This window comes from Myodes glareolus, chromosome 21 (assembly GCF_982192425.1).
Source record: "Myodes glareolus chromosome 21, mMyoGla1.1, whole genome shotgun sequence".
In the NCBI taxonomy this organism is placed as follows: domain Eukaryota; kingdom Metazoa; phylum Chordata; class Mammalia; order Rodentia; family Cricetidae; genus Myodes; species Myodes glareolus.
The window spans coordinates 6,003,825-6,028,568 of NC_142046.1; the positions used below are offsets into that span (position 1 = coordinate 6,003,825).

The window sequence follows — 24,744 nt, forward strand, 5'->3', positions numbered from 1 at the left end:
CACAGTCACTTGGCAATACATAGACTAATGGAGATGGACTAGTTTAGGATGTAAAACCTAGCCGATAAGAAGCTAAAGCTAATAGGCCAAGCAGTATTTTAAATAATATAGTTTCTGTGTTGTTATTTTAGTTCTGGGCATCAGGAACATACAAGTGACCTCTTACAACAGATTAGCATACGAACATGGACGACTATATCCACTTAAAACCTTAGAAAGTAATTCTTGACACAAAGAACAGAGTTAAGAACAGAGTTAAGCATGGCTTCTTGGTAGCCAGCATTTTGCTGGCTGCTGGCAGAATGCTACAGTTCTTTTAAGAGAGGTCTTCCTGATTCAGCGGTAGAAAAAAGAAACCCAGGTTTGAAACAGTGGCTTCCTGGGCCTGGGCCATTTTGTGAGCACAAACTCTGACTCTTTAAAGAGGTCCAGCTATGGAGAATTTCAATGGGGTCTTTGAGCAGTGTTTCCAAGAGTGTTACAACTTGCTTAATGGCAACATAGACCTGTTGTGTGCCTGAAAATGGGGCTGTGAGCATGGCATGTGCTAAACAGACCTCTGCCCCACCATGTTGGACTGGGTGGAGGCAAAAGGCAAAGCAACCTTAATCTTAGTAAGGATGCTTAGTATTTTAAGAAGTGCTTCTGGTCAGAAAATAATTACAGATATGCAGTAAAGACAAATTCAGAAGGAAAAGACCTCTAAATGGTTACAGTGTTGAATAAATATACAAAGGCTTGGGAGAGAGAAGGAAAAGAGTATAAAGAGTTATATAAAGAAGTAAATGTTTTTTTTTAAAAAAAAAAGAGGTAAGGTCTTTAAAGAGACAGAGTACAGATAGTCATAGATTAAAAGGAGTAAAGAAAAATAAACCACATAAATATGGAAAATACACAGAGAGTCTGGATTATGTATATTATTGTTTTCTTTGAATTTTTGACTGTGAAGGAGCTAAGTACAGAGAGACATTTTATTGTACATGCTACTAAGCTAAATCAGCAAATATATTTTAAAGGTGTCTTGACTTCAAAATATGGGCCTAAGGATATGTTGCTTTGGAAAAGAGGTTCTTCTTTTGTTTCCACAGAAGATGAGAACCTATTGATTCCTTCCTGACTAATGTGGTTTGATGAACCAAGATCCACTGAAAGGTTGCTGTGAACACCCCCAAAAATTACTTTGCCCAACAAAAAGCAGGAAACTGTTTGGTGAGAACTATGCCAAAATTCCCAAATATTGTTTATAAATGTTTATTTTCATTTAAAGGGGGATATGCTATAGAGATTTTCATTGGTATGGATCTTAGTTTATTGATAAAAATTTAAGGTCAATTTTGTTATACTATGTATATGTATTTCTGATCTTGATTAAGGTATTGTGTTTGTCCAGATCATTTAAAAATGTTATGTATAATTAAGAAATATAAGTTAATAGATAATCATCTATAATAGTCAAACTTGTAGTCAAGTTAGTTAGGTTTTCCAGATATATAGAGATATATTTCAGTTAGATAAGTATTCTTCAAATCTTTCAGAGACCTTCAGAACATGGCATTTAAAATGTTTTAATAACTTAGAACTTTTCATGACAATGAGACACATCTGCTCCTGGCAGCATCAATAACTTCAAGAGGAAGACAGGTACTGAAGAGGCTCCTTATGAAGTTTGTTAGCCATTTGGGAAAGAAACTACTCTTGTCTAGACTGATGGCATGCTGTGTGAACTGGACATGCAGGACCCATAGAGAAATGACTGCTGAACTTGCCTAAAGGTGAGAGGTTCTTTGAGGTTTCTACTTCATGAAAGAGACTGCCAGACTTTGGCAGGACACAGAAAAAAAGCAACTGATGGACTTTGCCATTGCAAGGCAGAACAGATCTTCAAGTTTCCTGCTTTATGGAAAAGTATGCTGGATACTATGGGCCTGTGGGCTGAAGATTGATGCCCAATGGATACAGAACTTTGGGTGACTGTCCAGACAGTGAGATGTCTCTGTCAATTCTAGAGTTTTGGAAGTTGCTTACAATGCACTTTCTGTTTACTTAGGTATATCCTTCTGGAGACTTTGATGGAGTTGATATAAATAAAGTAGATATAAATAATGTAACTGTAGTTCTGGCTTGATATCTGTTTTGTTGTATGTAATTTTACTATGTTAAAGTTAAGACTTTCCTTTTTATTTGAACAGAAAAGAGGAAAGTACAGGAGGTTCTTTTGTCTACATGTTGCTTTTATTGGTTAATGAATAAAGAAACTGCTTTGGCCTATAGTAAGGCAGAACTTATTTAGGCAGGGAAAACTAAACTGAATGCTGGAACAAAGAAAGTGGAGTCAGGAGAAGCCATGGAGCCGCCGCCAGAGACAGACATGCTGCGACTTTGTCAGTAAGCCACAGCCATGTGGTGATACGCAGATTAATTGAGATGGGTTAATTTAAGATAAGAGTTAGCCAGAAATACACTTAGATATTTGGCCAAACAGTATTGAAAATAATATAGCTTCTGTGTAATTATTTTGGGTCTGGGCAGTCAGAAACATACAAGTGGAGTACTACAACAGTTTGTAATCCTCATTTAGCAAAACTTTACTTCTTCAAACATTCTTTCTAAAGTATCTACATTTGAATCAGATAGCAAATTGTCATCCAAGAAATGGTATACTATAGATATAGGAAATTGCTTACATCTTATTTCCAATGGATGACTTAACAAAATATTGGAACAGGGTAGGACTATTTAACATTCCCTGAGGGAGGATTCTCCACTGACATCTCCTAGTAGGCTGTGAATTTTATAAGTAGGTACTGTGAAGGCAAGTTATTCTCTGTCTTTTTCTTATAAAGTCTAATGAAAAAACAATCTTTTAAATCATGAACTATAAGGGTTTGTCCTTTAGGTAAAAGGGAAGACAATGAATTTACAAATTGTAGAGGGCCCATTGGCTGAACTACCTTATTGACAGCTCTTAGATCTGTCACCATTCTTCATTTTCCAGATTTCTTTTAAACAACAAATACAGGAGAATTCCAAGGGCTGGTTGATTCTTCAATATGGTGAGTATCTAGTTGCTTCTGTACCAACTGTTCTAACGCCTGCAGTTTCTCTTCTGCTAAAGACCATTGTTTAACTGATATTGGTTCCTTGATTAACCATTTTAAAGGTAGGGTCTCTGAATGTTTGCTAGTTGTTTTGTGTTTTTGTACAGTCTGAATGGTCGGTGACTGTTTTTTATAGTATCTTATAATATCCTTCCCAGAAACATGAGTTGGTTTATGATCCATTTCTGAGACTACAGGAATGTTAATCTAGGTATTCCATTGCTGCAACAAATCATGACCCCATAGATTCACTGCTATATTAGCCACATATGGTCTCAGCTTTCCTCTTTGTCCTTCTGGTCCTTTGCATTCAACCTACCTTGTGCTTTCTTTTACCTAAGATAAAGTTCCAATTACTAGGAATTGAACAACTGCCTCTTGAAGAGGCCAATTCAGATGCCAAGATTCTGGATTAATAAAAGTCACATCCGCACACATGTCCACTAATCCTTCCATTACAATGTCATTTATTTGTACTCTAAGCTTTGGTCTTTCATTGTTTATAGAAGTCTGCCAAAATTTATGTTTCTTATTCTCTATTGGAATTTTTGATTCGTTCTCCATGTTTATTCCATCATCCAGAGCAGTATGGTTTTTTACAATAGGCACTGGATTTTTTTTTTAATTTTCCTGGGGAGACATGTCCTCCACAGTGACTGGGAATAACTGGACCACATTTGACCTGGGGGCCTGTGAGAGCACACCCCCCAGGAGTTTCCTGATGGTAACAGGTTGCCTTGTTTGCCTCTTGTTGATCTACACTCATTGGTTCAATGTTGGCCTTTGCTACATCTTCTACATAATCCAGAAGATTGAGACCTTCTATTTTTGTCATTCCCAGAGCAAGCACTATTTCTAGGAACACCTTGTCTACAATCCATTTTCAGATGTCCTATCGTACCACAATTTAAACATTTGGCATTTTGATGTCTCCATATCTTTGGAAATTGCTTCTCCTACCTAAGCTTCAGTATTACAGTCAAATGATTCAACATTTACTGTGTGCAGGATCCATTCATTTATTAGTGCTGATCTGACCTTTAAAGGTACAACTCTGTTTTTGCATTATAAGTTGGCATTTTCAAAAGCCAGAGATTCAATAACTACCTGTCTGGTTTTTGTATCTCTTACTTCAATTTGTACAGCTTTAGTTAATCTTTGTAAAAAGTCACTAAATGGTTCTATTGAACCTTGTTTAACTTTAGTATATGATTCAATTATTCCTGTTCTTGAATTCTGTCCTAAGAATTTAAGGCTGCTGTATGTCATGGAGACAAGATGTATTCATTACAAATAGCTTGACTCTGTGGATCAGCATAACAGCCCTTGCCAAGTATTTGATCTTGGGAAGCCTCAAATCCTTTGACCTTCCTTGCTGTAGGCTTTAGCCTCCTCTCTCCAATAGCACATTCACTATAAATGTGACCCATCTTCAATGATCTGTTGAGACTTATTGAAACCAATCACATGAAGTAACCTTATTTCTTGAAGCCCATGTCTTTACCATCTCCTTAACAAATGATGAACTCATGCCATAAGATACTACTTGCTTAATTTCTTTTAAATCTTTCATACCCATAGTTTCCCTTTTACATTCTTTGCATTCATTTGGGTAATTTTGGCTTTTCAGAAGTAATAACAGGATAAGAAGCTAAAACTCCTGGTAAGTCATCTCTAATTCTGAGAGGTACTGGCAATGTTAAATCCTTTGCCTGTACCTCCTCTCCTTGTTTATCAGTTTTGACAATTTCCTCAATTGATTCCAATGTTTTTTACCACTGTCTTTTGTAAAGCCTGAATCTCTTGACCTGTGAATATTTCTAATGATTTCATTGAATCAAATAATTTCTGGTCCTCATTCTGCACATGTGATTCTAAAGTATTAAATTTTTCCATTAATGATAACTTCGTATCTTTGGATATTATTTGAATGGCATGCAGATTGCCTTCCTGGAGAGATATTCAACAGTAGGAATCCTTTCAGACAATCTTTCAGTACTTTTTTGTCAGGTTTCATAACCCATTGAATTTTGTCTGTCAAATTAAGGTTATCCTTTTCAATGGTATGAATCCTTTCAGCTAACTTCTCATTATCAGTCTATAAAGACTGTATTATTTCTACAAGTTTCTTATTCTTGACTCTGTTATTAAACCAATTCTTTACAGATATAATATGAAAAACAAAGGTGAGCCCCATGATCACACACACACACACACACACACACACACACACACACAAATGTACAGGGTAACTCCTTTAACTCTTGCAGAATTCCATCCGTAATAGAAACAAAAAGGTTGTTAAATTCCTCAATGGAGATATTGTCTACCATTATCTTGGGGTTTGTTTGCAATTTTCTAATTTATTTATTTATTAAACAAATGAACTTACCCCCATTACAGTTTTCAGAAAATTGTTGTAGGTGTAATAATCTCTATTGGCCAGCAGGTTACGGGTGTGGGGCAATGTGAAAAGTTGCAGAGTAAACAAAGTCCCAACACAGTTCCACAGTGGCAGCAGCTCAAATACTAACAAATATACTAAGAGCAACTAAATCAATTTTGTATACGGAAAAGGTTCGAGCAGAACTTGGAGCTTACAGGCAGTTGTCACAAGGGCAGCGAAGTTACTGGCCAGGCATTTGCAGATCCAAACTGGGAACCCTGCCCCATGAGACAGAGATAGGTCTGATTAAAACAGGCCTAGCAGAAACCAGAGAAGCCCGGGAGGGATTTCAGCAACAAACTTCTTAGTAGGTGTGATCAAGTCACATGGGCGGGGGTGGGAGAAAGCTGCAGACCTTCTGGGCAGGTCCTGATAATGATATAGACCTGGGCGCCACGTGGGCACCAATCTGTTGCAATTTATACTAAAATAGTCCCATACTGGCCCAGAATGGAACATAGTAAAGGTTTATTTTTTAGGAGAAGACTCACAGAAAAAGTGGTGATCAGTAGTCCTCTGCATGAGCAGGGAACTAGAACCAAATAAAGCAGCCAACGGGCCTTGTGCACATTTTCATCTGTATTTATAGTACATGAGACCACACCCAAAGTCAACTGATATTTTAAATGCTGTTGGCTGAAGGAGTTCCCACAGAAAAATCATTATGTATACACTAAGAATTTTTTACATATATGTTCCTAAAGAATTTTTGGTAATGTCATTATCTGGTTTTATTGTCAGGGTTACTTTGACACACACCTAGACAAATCTAGGAAGAAGAAATATTAATTCTAGAAAAGGACTCCATGAGATTGGTCTGTAGGCAAGCCTGTGTGAGCATTTTCTTAGTTAGGGGTTGATATAGATAGAAGAGTCAAGCCCATCTGAGCAGCGGATCTTGGGGCAAAGCAAGCCAGTTATTAGCACTCTTCCATGACTTCTGCTTCAGCTTCTGCTTCCAGGTTCCTTCCCTAACTTTCCTCAGTGATGAAATGACCCGGGAGTTTAAGATAAAATGAACCTTTCCCTCCCTGTTGCTTTTAGTTGTGGTTTCACCACATAAATAGAAAACCTAACAAAGACATTTGGTCTAACAAAACTATTTGGAAGTTAACTTCTCTTTCTTAAAAACTTTTGTAAAATTGGTGTCATTTTAAGTATTTAATAGAACTGACTTTAAGAATGGGTCTGGAATTTTGTCAGGTTTTCTGTAATGAATTCGATTTCCTTAATAAGTATACAGCCATACTAGGTAGCTAGTAAAAAGGTTATTTGGCTGATTAATTTACTGCCTTTATTCTAGACTCTGATGATGGCCAGAATACCCCAAAGGTTTATCCCTGCTCTGTAGAGACATTGAGGGATTTTCTCAGCAGAGGGCACAGGAGGTTTTCCTGCAGCCACATGGAGGCCAGCAATGTTAATGTATGGATATCCAGTAGAGCACTCCTCCATTCATGCATCTACCATATGTGGTCCCTTGTGGACACTTCAATCTACTAAGAATTTTCCGGTACTCTAAAAGCAAAAACCGGTGTCTTGAAGCTCCCCTCCACCTTCCAAAGATCTACTGAGAACCCTCATACCAATTTCCTCTGCAGGCTGCATACTTCAGCTGTGGCCTGGAGAATGGTTCTCTGCTAGTCAACTAGTTTGAACCTGAGCAATCCAACAATATTTTACCCATTAGACTGAGTATAGTGTCTCCTATGAGGTCTGAATCCCAGCCTTGAGAAGTGGCCTCTTTCAACTTTGGCCTTAGGAACAATTTGCTGAACCAGTGTGCTATATTTTACCTTATAATTACTTCTTTAATATAGAGTTTAGTGTTCAAAAAATACATCCCATATAACCACTATATGGTTTCTGTCTCCTGATTGAACAAAATCCTACTGCCAAAACAAAAAACCTATCTATCGGATGCATGCTGTTGTATGACTCTCTTTGCCTCAAGTGCGGACTTGATCTGAGGCCTTTCTTTCGAGGACTAAAATATCACAAAAGTAAAGAGATGCCACTTCCAAAATACAGTTCTAAAACTAACTTTTCATCTTTCTTGCTTGCTATATGGATTTTCTTGCCACCTAGATGAGTCAATCTCATCCAATCGCCTACTGTGAGATGTCCTACAGAGGCTCTTCTGGGCTCCAATGGACAGTCTAGCAAAAGCCTGAGGCTTTCATCCCAACAGTTCATAAGGAAGGAGATCCTGTCAACCATTATAGTGGCGAAGTTGGAAGCTTATTGTTCCACATCTGAGCAGTGAAATGATGGCAATGCCAACTAACTTTTGGATTGCAGTTTCTAAAGAGACTCATAGGACCCATTCAAGTCACATTCAACTTCCTGACCTACAGAGTCTGAGATACTAAGTACTGTTGTGTTACACTGCTGTTTGGATGGCAATTTAATGTGACAACATAAAACTAATATAGTAAAATGCCAATTTACTCGTGTATCCATTTTTGCAAGCTCAATTTTTATGCATATGGATTTTTTTTTTTTTTTTGCCTGCAAGTATGTCTGTATGCCATGAGGGCGTAGTGCCCATGGAGCCCAGAAGACATCAGACCCCCTGAACTGGAGTTACAGATAGTTCTGAGTTGTCATCTGGGAGCTGGAAACCCAGGTCCTCTGGAAGAACAGCTAGTGCTCTTATAACCACTGAACCATCTCACCAGTCCTGGCAAACTGAATTTTAAAGAAATTCATCTAAGTTGACACTTCATCATCCTCTTCAGAGGTAGACAAATACCAGCTTATTTACCCAATTTTTCAGAAAAACTATATCCACACAAAAGCATTTATACAAATGTTCATAGCAGCTTTATTTGTAATAGAAATTTGAAACATCTCAAATGCCTTTTAATGGATGATGGTTAAACAAACCACGGTATATCTGTACCATGGCATAATACTCCACAATATAAAGGAACAATCTATTAATACATGCAACAACTCGAATGAAATTCAAGGTAATTGTGCTGAATTCAGTTAAAAAAAAGCCAATTTCAAAAGGTTACATATGGTATAGTTTCATTTATATATCATTGTTACCATGACATAATTACAGAGATGGAGAACGGATTAATGGCTGTCAGGGTTCAGAGAGTATGGTAAGAAAAATGATGTGAATATAAAGGGCGAAAGGAATGAATGAGAGGAAACAACTGTTATCTTAGCAATGGCCTTTCCACAAACTTACACTTGAGAAAATTGCATCAGTATCATCCACATGCCTTACTTTGTGGGTGGGCATATACAGGTGAATGGATACACATGAAGCTGAGGAGAGGTAAATACATGAAGCTGAGGAGGGGTAAATAATGTCAATGGATTGCCTGTTAAGTCAGTTTTCTGGTTCTGATATTGTACTAGCTATGCAAGATACTACCATCGGACAAACTATGTGAAGGGTACATGGTAATGTTCGTACTTTCTGTAACTTCCTATGAATCTGTAACTATATTACAAAATAGTTGTTTTTTTTTAAAAAAAAATACTTCTATTGATCTCCATCCTCTTGGACTTAGATATCTATTTTAAATTGCATCTTTTGTTACTTTCCATCTGATTCTCTCATTGAGGTTAGGATTTGAGAAAATCCGGAAAGACCTAGTCATGAAGCTATCCCATGGGCATTTGAGCTACTCTGTTAAACATGTCATTTCAACAGGGATTAACTATAAATCTCTCTAAAATTTTATTTCTTCCTTGCTAAGAACACATGTGACTTAGCACTCCAAATTGTGAGTTCAAGGCCAAGAGGGCTACACAAGACCCCAACCCTGTAGTAACTCAATTTCTCTGCCTCGTTTGCTTCATGGCTTTTCTTCTTGCTTTTTCCTATACTCCAAAGTCACTCTGGGGCTTATGCAAGACTGCATGTGACAATCATGTCTTCCTTCAGCAAAACAGTTTGTAATCTTTAAACAATCCCCTAATAATGTATGCATGCCTAATGTACTTTTTTGCATAGCAAATCTATCAGTTGTTCTCCCCAACCTCAATCTTCAAGCTCATCTCTTTTCTTCCATGCCTGCGTGGCCATGTAGTCTACACTTAACTTACAGTAATGACCCAGCCTCTTTGTAGTATATCTCCAGCTTCATTTTTTACATGACTGCCAAAGTATCCTTTCTAAAATCTTAAATCATTCAGCTTATGTAACTTCCAAGATTCTCTTATGATTTTGTTAGTAAGGTAGTCAATGCCCATCTTCCTCTTTAGCAATGTAAACTTGGGCAAATTTTCAAAAGTATCTATTTCTTTTCTTGACTAGAAACGGTGAAAATAATCTACATTGTAACAATTATAACTGTCTGAAACATACTCAGAGAACAACTGGCTGTTTTATTATTACTAAATCCCATTCCTCCTCCTTTTTTTTTTTTGTCCTGATTTTTCAAGCTCTTGTAAACCAGGCTGGCCTCAAACTCAAGGAGATCTGCTTGCCTCTGCCTCCCAAGTGCTGGGATTAAAGGTGTGCACCACTGCCACCTGGCTTAAATCCCATTTCTTAATCAAACTTTCCACTTAGGTGGAAATGGATCCAACAACCATTACTGTTACCTTTTTGAGAGAAAGCAAGATGGTAGAACTCAGACTCTATTACCTTTCTGGTTATGAGATCTTGGCAAATTATATAACCTATTAAATATAAAACAAGATTACAATACAAAGTAGAGGTAAAGGTTGTGAAGGTAATTTGTTACAGGAACAAATGTTATGGCAGGATTTAAAGTCTAGCTAGAGGTGGTCTCACAGAGAAGCACCCCCTCTTGCTCAATTCAACTACAACTGCCCCCTTAGTAGGTAGCTTTCTGAGTTACTCAAATTGGTCTTTACCATTTCTATACTCCAAGTTTCTAGGGAAAGGGCTCATTTCATTGACCTATAATCTTAGGGGCTTATTACACATAAGTGAGGTGAATAAATAAAAGTACTCTGAGGTCAATGACAATTGTGCTGAGATTCACTTCATTTTTTTAAAAAAAACTTTCTGAAGCCTACAGCATGATTTTCATAACACATGACTTTGTCCTATTTATGCATCTGTCCTATTATCTCCCAGACAGTAACTCAGTATTATATTTTACACCACCACCCACTTAAAAAGTGATCTATATTGAATGAAGTGTCAAACAAAATTAAGAAATATTTCATCTCCTTAGGTCTATTTACCTCCCAATGTATACCAATGAAGCAGGTGAACATTTAAGTCCCTACTTAAAGAGTGTCTTTGCAGCTTTATTAAAGATATTATCAAGAAAATCAGGACAACTAAAACATACCATAAACTTAACATTGACACTAAGCAAACAACTTTTAAGGTGGACAAATAATTTTATTTTGTGCATGCAAATACATGTCAAGTACTGCAAACTTTTTCCATCAATTTTCTCTCAAACACTGAAAATCATGATGCTCTAGTTTGTGAACAGCCAAAGCTAATACCTCTTCACTTCAGTGCTACAGCAAAAACACACAGAATTCACTCTTTGCTATTCACTATCATCACAACCCTCATTGTTCCATCTCTGCCCTCCCCCCATATACAGGCCTTATAAATTCTAGCCTTCCCCCCATTTAATCCTATTCCTATAGCACAAAGGGAAACATTACAATTTGGAAATTCAAATTGAAATAAATGGAATAGAATTTATTCCCATATATATTCCCCATATTTCATTGTACAGAATTATTTTATAGTTTTAAATAGAAGCTGAGTATATGCCTTAAAAATGAGCATTAAATCCATCTTAGAGATGGTGCCTGCTTTTTACATGATGGGTGTACACCATCTTTAATTTCATTTACATTTCAATCGAACAATAGATTTGCAAAGTAAATGTCTAATACAGACGTAAAAATATTCACACTAAGCTTCACAATCGGTTGTACAATTGACAAATAGGCCTCTTTCCCCAAACTTTCCAGCTAAGCAAATTTATAAAATGTAATCAATGCAACAAGAACATTTCTCTTTCACTTCCAGGGAAAAGAATATGCAATAAACAGTATAAATGCAGACGGCAGTTGCTGTAAGCTAACCACGATACTCCCAAGTGGCTGTACAGTGGGTATGTGCAGTACAAATAAAAGCCACATGTGTTGTATCACAACTACAGTATAATCGTTTGCCCAGCTAAGAGAATGCATGCACTTTCATGCTGTGGGTTATAAAGAGAGGCCTAATTCTTGACAGGTTGATGAAATATGTGCAAATGACTTTGGCTTTTGGCAGTACTAAGGGCAGCCAGTATCTATTTTCCATTGGTTTAGGTGATTTTTTAAATTTTTTATATAAGAGAAAAAATAATTGCCAGTTTCATACTTGGGGAATAACTCCCCTTAGAGTAAAAATAAGTCTCCACTCAAATGTGGGCTGTTCTGTTCTGGGGTTTGACTCCTTGTACTCCCTTGCCAGCAAAGGGATACAAAGAAACAGCTCATGTAAAGGAATTACTAGCAAACTTAATCTTTAGAAAACGGGATACTTCTTGAGCATGTTCATTTGTGTTCTGCTTGCAGAAGGTGCCCTTCTGTAGAAGAAGTTACAGTAACTGATCCCATCAGTACTCTCGATTCACTAAAACACAAGAAACGTTCTAAGACACTAATACATAGCCGCAATGCAACTTTTCTCTTTAATGATTAATTACCAATATTGATGACAGACTGCTCAGAAAATAATTCAAAGAAACAAGGGAAGAAAAACTCAGATTCACAGATGAAATCATATGCTGAATCCGATTGTTATAAGTTCCAACTCTAGCTAAAAAGACAACATGGGCTGTATCACATCTAAAATTCAAAAGTAGGGTAGGTGGCTTTTAAACAATTTTTTTCAAATGGTTAAATGATCCAATTTTTCAAAAGTCCTACAAACCACTGCATTCTGTAATCTTCTGTATATAAAATCAGGATGTGCTTTGTAACTCAGCATCAACTTGAAATCTGGGTCAAAGTAACTAGGATCCATACAAAAGGGAATTTTTTTAGTTTTTGTATGAGAAGTTTCATTTAATTCTTTTACTAGGGTAAGAAGTACGAAAGGAGAGAATAAGTGCCACACACCTAGAGCTATTCTTTTTTTTTTTTTTTGAATGTATAGCTGTCCCCACATATACTGGTTTACTGCATGGCATTAAAATAAGTCATGGTAGCATAGGTAAGAGAATATGATTTGTTTAGGTACCAACTAGAAAAAATACACATAAAACTCTTAGAATTCATAAAATGAAATGACCCCACACAAGACTAAAGATGCTATATTCACAGCATCTGAATGTGGTACACTGACTGGATTTAGAAACTGGGAAGAAAAACAAAACACAAGAAAACCCACATCATTTTTCTACTTTTCAGACCTCAGAGTGCTTTTTTCCTGGTTATACCCATAGGCAACACATGTAGTTTAGATATCAACATTACTAATTTTCTCTTCTATTGTAGCTGTAATCTCTGATCCCAAACATGTTCGGCATAATGTCTTATTAAAGGATCAAAGTGATGATTGCCCCCAATTTTAATAACCCATGTGCTAGGTCTGTTTGTACTATTTTCCTTATGACATCATTTTGAAGAAAGGTCAGACGAACTGTCCTTTCTTCTGAAGTGGCAGAAATCCAATGGCTTTATTTCACATTAACCCACCAAAACAGACAGTAGGTTGTCACTACATAAAAGATGCAATACAGAATAATGACACAAAAACAATTCCTCTGTTGTTAGTAAGAAAGAGTAAAAATCTAAGAATAGGGAGTTACTATTTTCTGGGATCATCTACTGCAAGACAAGTATTATTTGACGCTAAGTATTTGAGACATACCAATAAGGTTGGCAGGAACACATACTGATGCAAATGTAATTTACTGAACAAGTAGGCAAACACCTAAGCATCCCAACCCCCTCCAGCAGAGCACAACCACGTTTCAAATGTCAATTTTAAAATTAAAAAGATAAGGTTAAATACACAAGATCAATTTATGTAGTATATAATCACCCTCAGAAAATACTGAAGATGTTTGTGTAGTTCTGTTGCACAGAGGGTTCTTTCCCTGAGGGCACATAAGGAGCTCTCAACTGTTAATAGGTCTCTATTTTGTAACAAAATAGCAATTTTAAAATCTTAAAAAAAAATACATTACCTTCAACATGGAAGATCTCACTATTAAATATCCATGAAATAGACAGACTGGTTTACATAACCTTTTTGGAATTACAAAAGGAAAAAAAAGAGCATTGGAAGCATTTCAAATGTGATAAGCTCATATTCATAGAAAGGTTCTGATATAAATTATATAACAATCAAGTTCCTGTAATATCCTAGGCTAATACATAATGTCAGAAATAAGTTAATGTAACATGGTTTAAAACTCTTGTTCCTATTCATTTCAGGTTATAGAACGAAATAAATAAAATGTCTTTATAGGGATGGGGAGCACTGGCCATGGCAAAAGGTACAGTATTAACCAAAAGAAATTAAGTCAAGGCTACTGTGCTGTTATGCTACAAACAAACATCTCCATACACTACACTTAAGTATTAAATAAATGTGTAAGATCTTCCATACTGACACCAGAATATCAAAACTACCCCTTTGTTTCTCAGGTATTATTTACAACTTATCAGTCACCTTATGAGCATGTTCATTAAGACAGTTATCAAACACCAGTATTTACTCATTCCAATCAAGAAATTTCAGGGAAAATGTCAACCCTCCCACCCCTGGAAATGTGCACAAAACTTTTTATCAAAATCTTATCTGATACAATGCTGTGGTTTTTTGTTGGTTTTTTTTCTTTTTTCTTTTTTTTGTAAAATAACTAAATAGCTCAGACGACCAATAACATGATCCTGTTTAAGCATCTTGCTAGCAGGAGAAGCCCTTACATACAGTACACCTGGTGAAAGATCAGCTTGGCTTAAAATATTCCAGTACAATTTTCAGAGTAAACAACTTCACAGAAGTTAATTAAAAAACAATAAAAGTCAAACTAATCTGAAAGAAATGGAGGAAAAACAAAAATAAAAACAAACTATAGGTAATATTACCACCAGGAAGAAATGCCCAGCTTTTGTTTTCAAACGTTGACTGAAATTTAAGCTTCAATAAAATACCACTCACAAATCTGAGACATGGCTGGCTAGACATACTGCATACTTTCAGATGCCAACTGAAAATTTCAGCCACATTATGGCAGGGCAGAAATTATTCATGTTTTTAAGTATGGATAAATGTTAGCCAATGTTCTACTACTACATGGTTCAAAGTTTTATCAACCTAACAGTCAGAAAACATGGAAAATTAAACCCAATATGAAATAAACAATAAACAATATGTAACTAAAACAATGCAATGAACACCCAAATTAATTTAAATTAAAGACCCAGCAATACCGTCTTGTTAATCAGTGCAAACGCTACATACAGGGTTTTCTCAAGAAAGCTGAAAGCACCTGATTCTTTTGCCAAGTCATCAGATTCAATAATGTACAGGCTTAAATCTGCATTTTAAAAAATTGCCATTACATTAGTGCATAATTTATCAAAATTGTAAAAACGATTCTGCATAACTTAGGAGAATTTAATATCTAGTACATCAGCTGAAAGACTTAGGCACTTGGTTATATTTTTAGTTAATTACTTCAACAAGTAGCCTTTGTATAAATATCAACAAAGCAGAAACTATCCTTGAAAAATGGAAAATTAAAAAAATTAAATGCTACAGATAAAAGCACTGCACCACACTTCTACATATAATGCAGTAAAGCTAGTATATAACCCTGTAAAACTCTATGGTAAGAACATCTAACTTCACTCTTCAAAAACAAAAAAGAAAAGAAAAATACATGCAAAGCTCAATAAAAAAGATAAATAAAGCATCTGGAATGAGATGGAAATTTCTCTCAGTGAAACATAAAATAGAAATAAATTAGTTAATTAATTAACTCTACTTTCACTAGATGTATCATTGTAGGATCCTGCTAGTTTAATAACTGAGTTGTTAATTTACTGTAGAAGCCATTTAAAATAGGAAATGGCTCAGTTACTGCACCGGATTGCTACAAACTCATAAAAAGCTGCTTGAAGCTTAAGTTAAATGTCCAAATTCCAATAATTTCTGGAATGTGAACATTACCCTAGTAAAGTAAATTTTCTTTTTTTTTTCATAATGCTAATGCAAGAGGGCTTGAAGTATCAAAGAGTCCACAGGAAATGGATGCCCCCAATAATATTCTTTTTTTAAAAAAAATATACATTATATAATATATATTATATATATATATAAAAAGCTAGTGTAAATGCTTCCAAGGTGTGGTCACAAATTTGAAAGATGAGCCTCCTTTCAGCTGTTAACCATCTTCCCATTTGCAATAGGTTTTAAAAAGTCGTTTTTATCTTCAGACATAACATGAGTTTTCAGGATAAGATTGCCAACACTGACAGATGTGGTGATGGGGAGGCAGCTTGCACTGCTAATAGACACTGGGAGTGGCTGGTTAAAGCAAGATGTTACCGGCAGAATTGTTTTTTGCTCCTCCCTATAGGAAAATAAATGATAATGAAAGCAAATTAACTTTAAGTGCAAATATTTAAGAGTTATCATATGCTCTCTAAAAGCTATTTCAAACTCTTAAAAGCCCACAGGAAAAGCCCATCTTCTTTATCAAGAAAAGTACTGAATGGGGGCTAGAGAGATGGTTCAGCAGATAGAGCATTAGCTGTTATTCCAGAGGATCTGGGTTCAATTTCTAGCACTCAAAATGGCATCTTACAAAGGTCTATAACTCGAATCCCAGGAGACACAATGCCCGCTCTGGCCTATGCAGGCACAAGGTTTGTACATGGTGTACAGACAGACTAAAAGCAGGCAAAATACCCAGACACACAAGAATTAATAAATAAAAATCAAAGTAATTTTTAAAACATCAGACGTCATTAAAAAGATCCTATTTTCCGAATTTATGATAAAAATTAAAATACTAACTAGATGACATATAAATTATCAAGCTTAAGACCAGGCCCAAATCTTTGGCAGTAATTAAACAAAATGGCAATATAATAGTCAAGAAAATCCTAACATGATTTTTAAGACAAGAAACACTTAACACTTTTTGTTTGCTCTAGTTTTTATTATTATTTTTTTAAAGATTTATATATACAGGTGCTTGTTTTCATGTATGGATGTGAGCCACATGTGTGCCCTGCCCTTGGAGGTCTCAATATTCTCTGGAACAAGAATTACTGATGACTGTGAGTTACCATGTGAATGCTGGGAACCAAACCTGGGGCCTCTGCAAGAGCAGCAAGTGCTCCTAACTGCTGAGCCTTTTCCAGTCCCTTATGGTTTATTTCTGAGATAGGGTTTTGCTATGGATTCCATGATAGCCAAGAACACGTAAGAAGCCGATCCTGACTCTGCCTAACAAGTGCTGAAGTCACAGCTGTGTTAATCTAGGATTTAATCTCCCAATTACAAGTTTGGCCAAATTGAGGAAGTATACTAGAGACTAGAGAACTTTCATCCCAACAAATAGTAAGTTTTGGGTTATTAAAATAAACTACTTTACAAGTTCAAATTTCTCTAAAAATACAGACTGACCAAATCATTACTTTAATATATAAGGGTTCCCCCTAATAGTAAAAAGAGAAAATTAATCTAACACTACATCTACTTCTCTAAATATTTACATCCTATGTCCCCTGCTGATGAAGGATCTGTCTAACACTCACAGAGTTACACGGTCTTCACCTAAACTCTGTCTCTTCTGCTTTACTGGGTCCTTCTGCTGTTGCTGGCCAGGATGGCCATTTTCCACTGCTGTTCCATTCAGCAACTGATCATTTTGAGAACTGATACCAAGTTGTATGTCCAGGATTTTCTAAGAAAATAAAAAGTTAATCTTTCAATATGACAGTATTTTATGCGTTTTGATTTACAACAGAACAAAGGCATCTAATTATCTAATTGTGACACTTACTTCAATTTGTTCACTTTGTCCATCAGGTTCATCAGTATCAAGTGCTGAAAGCTCTAACTCAATATCTCTATCGGGCTTCGTATCTACTGTGTCTTCTGTATAATCACTCTGTAATTAAGAAAAATATTAATTTTATACCTGGAGAACCTGAGGCCTCCTTTAAATTAAAATGGAAAACCTACAGATTTATTAGCTAAAGATCAGAAGTCTGAGAACTACGATTTCTACTCTAAGTTTAAAAAAATAATCCATCTGGAGATAGAGACAGAGACCTACATCGGAGCACTGGACTGAGCTCCCAAGGTCCAGTTGAAGAGCAGAAGGAGGGAGAAGATGAGCAAGGAAGTCAGGACCACGAGGGGTTGGTCCACCCACTGAGACAGTGTGTCTGATCTAATGGGAGCTCACCAAAGCCAGCTGGACTGGGACTGAATGAGCATGGGATCAAACCGGACTCTCTGAATGTAGCTGACAATGAGGGCTGACTGAGAAGCCAATGATAACAGAAGGAACTGGGATTTGTCTCTACTGCATGTACTGGCTTTTTGGGATCCTAGTCTGTTTGGATGCACACCTTCCTAAGCCTGGATGGAGGCGGGAGGGCCTTGGACTTCTCACAAGACAGGGTACCCTGCCCTCTCTTAGGACTGGAGGGGAGGGGAGAGGGAAATGGGAGGAGGGGAGGAAGTGAAAAATTTTGAATGCTATTATTTATAAAGCAATAAAAATTTTAAAAAATGTGCAAAATAAATAAAAAATTTCAGGCTGGAGAGATGGCTCAGTGGTTAAGAGCACTGACTGCTCTTCCAGAAGTCCTGAGTTCAATTCCCAGTAACCACGTGGTGGCTCACAGCCATCTGTAATGAGATCTGGTGCCCTCTTCTGGCCTGCAGGCAGGACATTGTATAAATAAATAAATAAATCTTAAAAAAAAAAAAAGAAGCAAAAAAGAACAACAAACCTTTAGTGAGGTAGAAAGAGCTCCCTGCAACAGCAAGGGAGAAGACTAAAAGATGAGGTTGCCCTAGATAGAAAGCATTTTTCAAAGCTAGAAATAACAGATACCCTTAAAAAAATAGAATATTGTAGTCTTCATATTACTTCTTTTTAAAAAATTGTAACATTATAAAAAGATATTATAAAGATACTACTTTTACATTTGAAATGTAGAAATGAAAATCTATAGTCTCTTCATATCTTTAACTAAGAAATATGAATACTCAAGAAATTAGCCACTCAGTTTATCTTAAACATTTATTCTTTTTCAGTTTAACAGAACTTTCTTGAAGTTGTCCATTTAGAACAGGGTTACAGTGCAATAGTTTATTTACTAAGATAAGTATGAAGAATGAAGCTTCTAAAACAGATTCACAAACTTTACTAAAATTTGAAGTACCTTTTAAACTTAATTATTAATAATTCTGTTTTGGTTTAATTTTGAAATTATAATGTAACTACATTTCTCCCTTTCCTTTCTTCTCTCTAAGGCCTCATATATATGCCTTCCTTCTCTCCTTCAAATCTGTGGCCTCGTTTAAAATTATTTGTTACTGCATCTTCAAATGTACTTGCATATCCAAATATATTTCTAAATATATAAAAAAAAGTAATCCATCATACCTTTGAAAAATTCACTAAGATATAGTAAGTACATCTCAATACACAGTTATAGAAAGCAAATACATTAATATGAAGCCAAGATATTCAGTTTTCTTACCTCTCCATTTCTCAGTTCAATTTCCTTGCTTAGAAGATTTAAAGTAAGATGTCGTCCTTCATCCAAGGAATTCCACTTCTGTTGCATGGCCAGAGCATTAGCTTCCCTCTGAAGAAGTAATGAGTTACTCTTGGCCTCCATGAAGAGAGAGGAAAACATAAACTTAGCTTTCAATTATTATTTACTTTTTAAAAATCAAAGCTAAATAAATAGAGCCTACCTGCTGAAGTTCAATGCTCAAAAGGTCTCCAGTACTGGAATGCTTTCTATGACCAGATAAATCAGTAACAATGAATCTGTCCCTTTAAAAAGAAATATGTTTATTGTAGTTAAAGTTAGATATAAAGCAACTAAATCATTAATGACTATATGTTCTTTGTAACTATCAACACTGAATATGTTTTAGTCATCATTCCAAATAGCTGTGGCTTATTCCATGGAAAACTAGAACTAGTAGTGAGACACACACACACACACACACACACACACACACACACACACACGTGTATATATGGATGTAAATTTTTTTTTTTTTGATTTTTCAAGACAGGATTTCTCTGTGAAACAGTCCTGACTATTCTGAAACTCGCTCTGTAGACCTGTAGCTTGCCACAAACTCACAGAGATTTATCTGCCTCTGCCTTCTGAGTGCTGGGATTAAAGGCGTGTGCCGACATCATTTGGCTGGTTTCCATATTTTAAGATGCATGTAGTTTGAAAGTAAAGCATAGTAAGGAAATGAGAGCAAAGTTACCGATCAATATAGTGTGCTGATGATGTGGCCTCATTTCCATATGAACTCCACCTTGAGTCAACAGCATTGACATAAGGGACATAATCTGTAGGAAACAAAAAGAAACAATTATTAAAAAAGCAGAAAATAAGCCAGACAAGGTGGTGCACATCTGCAATACCAGCACTCAGGAGACTGAGGCAGAAAGACTGCCACAAGTTTGAGACCAGCTTGGATACAGAGTGAGACCATGTCTCAAAAGTAAATAAATAAAAAGACAAAGGAAATTTGTCTTTAAAAATGAGTATATAAGTACAAATATACTTTCTAAATGGCTGTTTATTTTTTCCTACTAGACAAAGAATTTGTTGAAAACACTTCATTCTCAGTTTAAGATGGTTAAATGAAATGTTTTCTATCTCACAGGTTAGGAATAAAAGTACATGGTATAAATTCTTTGGTATTACTAAAATGGATCACCTGATACACTGATGGGCTTAGTAGTACTTCCTTGGGAAGCAGTTGCCTGGACGGGATCTGTTGTATGGTAACCTGTTCGGGAGGATCGGGAAATTGCACCCCATTTTGAGATAATGGGTCCATCACTAAAGGGAATAATTGGGTCTTCTTCTTTTGTCCTTCTCTGAGTTTCAAATAAATGAACTCTTCTCTTAACATCCCCACTGTCCAGGTCCTGTACAAATCAAAGAATATCAGTCAAAGGTCATTACTGTAGCTAATGATAAAGTATGTTCTTAGAAGACACATAATTAGGTTTTTCTGGTCAAATTTATACTAACTGTAGATCTAAATGGTATGTAACAACCATATTAAACTACTAAGTTATGGTTAAATAATTGAAACATTCCATGAAATTTGTTTCGTTAAAATATTATCCTGCTATTTACACATAAGTCATACAGTCAGAATATAAAAAAAAACTAAAGTCTTCATTTTAAAACGTAAAACATTAGCATTATCTTCCCTACCTCCAAAACCCCCTTTTACCCAGTCAAGCAAAATCATACCATTAGCACAGCATTTGAATTAGCAATTACGTCTTTGGGCTCTGAATCAATGGCATTTATACAAGAGCCTATGGTGCCACAAGACCAGGGAGAATAATGGGAAAGATGGTCTTCCTCAAATTTTGTGCCACTCACACTCTCAGAGAACTGATTAAAAAAGAAGGGGGAAAAAAGGCAAATTAGTATGAAACCTAACTTTACAAGCTTGTAACTAATACTGAATAACTATTATACAATTAAAGGATCATACAGTTAATAACTGAACTCTTTCCAGAACTTATGTAACAGCTGGGTGTGCTGCCTCACTTCCATAACTATAATATGGTGACCTGAGGAAGAACTGCATGGAGTTCAAGGTGAACGTGAGCTATATTGGGTTCCACATCAGCCTAGTTGTGTGGAACAGAACTTTCTCTCAAAAAGAATAAAGCAAACAAATAATAAATAAATCAGCTCTAAGCAATAATATTCATAAAACAGAAAATAGCACACCTTCTTTTCCTTTGTCTTGTAAGTTATTCTATATACTCTTCCATTTTTGTCCTATTAAATGATTTTTACAATTTTTAAAAACACATTCAAATTTCATTTTAATTATTTATTTATTTAGTGCTTACGTACGCAGGTGCCATGAGGTGTGAGAAGCCAGAAGACAACTTGTGGGAGTTGGTTCTCTCCCTCTACCATGTGGGTCCCAGAAATCAGACTAAAGGTATCAGGTTCTACAGCAAGTAGCCCTACCTATTAAAGCTGTCTTACTGCCTCAGTCCTTTAAGTTTAAGTGTTCTTACAAAACTCCTGACCAATATCAAAATCAATTAATAATAACACACTAAAATGATATGTGATGCTAGCAAAAAAAAAAAAAAGAGGAAAAAAAAAGGAAAAATAAAAAACACCACGGTCCATGTCTTAAAGCAGTCTATAATTCTCTTGAGGAAAAAAGAACATGTAGCAAATAAAGGAACAACATAAGTTATGCAGTGTTACCTAACAAAAGGAATTCAAAGGCAGCTCTGAAGCTAGAAAAGGGAAAGAATAGATGTGAAAGGAAATGTAATATACTATAATACTACTGCCAGGATACTAAAGTTTTAAGAATCATAAAATCTACTTGAATAATTATAGAGACCGGGAAACTGAGGAACAGAAAAGTTAAACATGAATAATGCTATTTGCCAATACCTGATCTGAATCACAAAGAAATACTTATTTCTTAAAGTATATTGTATAAAAAGTGAAAATATGGGCCAGACAGTGTTGACACATGCCTTTAATTCCAGCACTCAGGAGACAGAGGCAAATGGATCGCCAAATCTGAAGCCAACCTGGTATACAGAGATAGTTCCAGGACAACCAGAGCAACACAGAGAAACCCCATCTCCAAAAAACAAGAAAAAGAAGAAAAAAAGAAAAAATTGACATCTCTAACATCATTGCCAAGCTGTTTACTTATTTTGAGGTAGTCTCAGTTTAGTGAGATGAATATGAATAGGTTAAAAAGTAGCATTTTATGAAATACTCCTGAATAGAAATATTTATCAAATTTGGGTGTTATAGCTCACATTTGCAGATCCTGCACTAGGGAGGATGATTCAGGGGAATTGCTGAGTCCTGGGCTACCTAGTGAAACACTGTCTCAACAAACAAAATTAGAGAATGGAGAAATGGCTCAGTAGAGTATTTGCTCCTATTCCAGAGTACCTGAGTTAGGTTCCCAGCACCCACACTGGTCAGTTAATAACATCCTTTAACTCCTGTTCCATAAAATCCAATGCCCTCTTGCCTCTATGGGCATCTATACAGGTGGTATAAACTTAGACAGACAAACACACACACAGATTTTAAAAAGTAAATTAAAAAATAAAAAACAAGACAAAACTCAACAAATTTAATTAAAAATGAATGTGTATGTATAGCTAGGACTATGCCAAAATAATCCAATGTTAAGAAGCACAAATGAAACAAATTTGACCAAGTTGACAATTTTGGAAGTGATATAATTATATGTATTATTATGAGTCTTTATCTTTTGTATGTCTGAAACTTTTCATAGCAAAAAGATATAAAAATAGTTTTTTGTTTGTTTGTACCAGAAACCTGAGGAAAAGGGATAAACAAAAGAGTATGCAAAGAAATTTTCTCATCGGGCAGTGGGAGTGCACACTTATAATCCAGCACTTGAAAGGCAGAGGCAAGCAGATCTGTGAGTTTGAGGTCAGTCTGGTCTACAGAGCGAGTTCTAAGACAGCCAGAAAAGTTACACAGAGAGACCCTATTTCGAAAAACAAAAAGAAAAATACAAAAAGATTTTTTTCTCTAATATACTATATTTAGAGAAATAACACACACACACACAAAACATACAATAAAATAGGCAGAATAGAAATCATTCTGTCATAGACTTGTTTTGTAATAATAAGGATAATTAACAGGGCCATTTTTGTACTTCCTGTGAAACAGGAAAAAAAAACCCAGGATTCAAACTCTAAGCTATGTATAAACTAAAAGATCTTGGACAAATTATTTAAGTTCCCTGGGTTATAACCTATAAAATGCAGATAATACATGCCCTCTATGGTTTTCATGAGAATTAAATAAAACATCATTTTTTTAAGTAGTTACTAGGTAAATGGTAGGTATATTTTTATTCTGAATCTTACACCAATCAGGAATTAGCATAAAGTTCAGTGGTAGAGGATGTACAATGTTTGGACCTAGTCCAAAACTAAAAAAGCCAAGAAACATAACAATAACAATAAAAATATAAAGTATTAAGTCTACTACTGCAATAATCTTGAAATCCTGGTAAAGGACCCTTATGTTGAGAATATCTTCCCCGAGCCATAGTTTACACACTGCTTACTGAGCTAATTAGTTTGTTTGTTTGTTTTTGTTTTGAGACAGGGTTTCTCTGTGACTTTTGGAGCCTGTCCTGGAATTAGCTCTTGTAGACCAGGCTGGCCTTGAACTCACAGAGATCCGCCTGCCTCTGCCTCCTGAGTGCTGGGATTAAAGGCACGAAGGCACGTGTCACCCTTTCCCTGGGTACTGAGCTAAATCTGACTTCATACAAAACCATTCCAAAATATACAAATCAGTTAACCATAGTTTAAAATCATCTGTTTGAACATTAGTGATTACTAAGTGGTTAAAACCTTTCTTACATCTGTTCGGAAGTCTACACTGAATAGAGGAGAAGGTGGTGTTGGTGACTGTGTTGCCACAGGAAGAGTTGAAGAGACAGGAGCTTTCTGGGTATGGTACTGTGCCCACTGATCTGGTTTTCTTCTTATCTGTTCCTCACAACTGGTCTTCAAATGACTACAAGGCTCCTAAGAAGGATAAAAGGAAAAAAAAAATTTTGGTCACCTGTAGAGTGGTAAATAAACTATGTTCTGTGAGAATAAAGTAAAAAGTTTCTATTGTTGGGATGCACACATGTACAAAAAGAACAGAGAAACTGCCTTAGAACCCTAGTGTTTTCTCCACATATTCAAACGAAAAGGTTCAGCTGAAAATCAAGGAAAATGTGAGCACTCATTTTTCTACTTTAGAAGTCATTTGTATATATGTGAAGCTACTGAAAAAAGGCCTTGTCCTTCTATCTTCAGGTCTGTTTTTAAACTTCTGCATCCGTTCCTAACTGAACATAACTTTCTTTCTTTCCTCCTTCCTTCCTTCCTTTCGTTTGTTTTTTCGAGACAGGGTTTCTCTGTGAAATAGTCCTGC

At 35.9% G+C, this 24,744-nt stretch overlaps 1 protein-coding gene across 5 annotated transcripts in view; it reads right to left on the reverse strand.

Annotated features, from left to right (window-relative positions):
• Positions 1 to 10,870: 10,870 nt before the first annotated feature.
• The window catches only part of Rc3h2 (ring finger and CCCH-type domains 2), a 52,714-nt gene continuing 38,840 nt past the window's right edge, over positions 10,871 to 24,744 (reverse strand). For 2 of the 5 annotated variants that reach the window (XM_048429196.3, XM_048429195.3), the window contains 9 exons: positions 24,180 to 24,347; positions 21,013 to 21,159; positions 20,465 to 20,678; positions 20,006 to 20,090; positions 19,472 to 19,553; positions 19,252 to 19,386; positions 17,535 to 17,642; positions 17,287 to 17,435; positions 10,871 to 16,094 (listed from right to left, as the gene is read on the reverse strand). In XM_048429196.3, coding sequence (XP_048285153.1) covers positions 15,899 to 16,094; positions 17,287 to 17,435; positions 17,535 to 17,642; positions 19,252 to 19,386; positions 19,472 to 19,553; positions 20,006 to 20,090; positions 20,465 to 20,678; positions 21,013 to 21,159; positions 24,180 to 24,347 — 1,284 coding nt within the window. In that variant the 3' untranslated portion in view covers positions 10,871 to 15,898. Of the gene's footprint in view, positions 16,095 to 17,286; positions 17,457 to 17,534; positions 17,643 to 19,251; positions 19,387 to 19,471; positions 19,554 to 20,005; positions 20,091 to 20,464; positions 20,679 to 21,012; positions 21,160 to 24,179; positions 24,348 to 24,744 lie in introns of those variants that run through there. The other 3 variants (XM_048429198.3, XM_048429197.3, XM_048429199.3) reach the window with 3 other exon arrangements.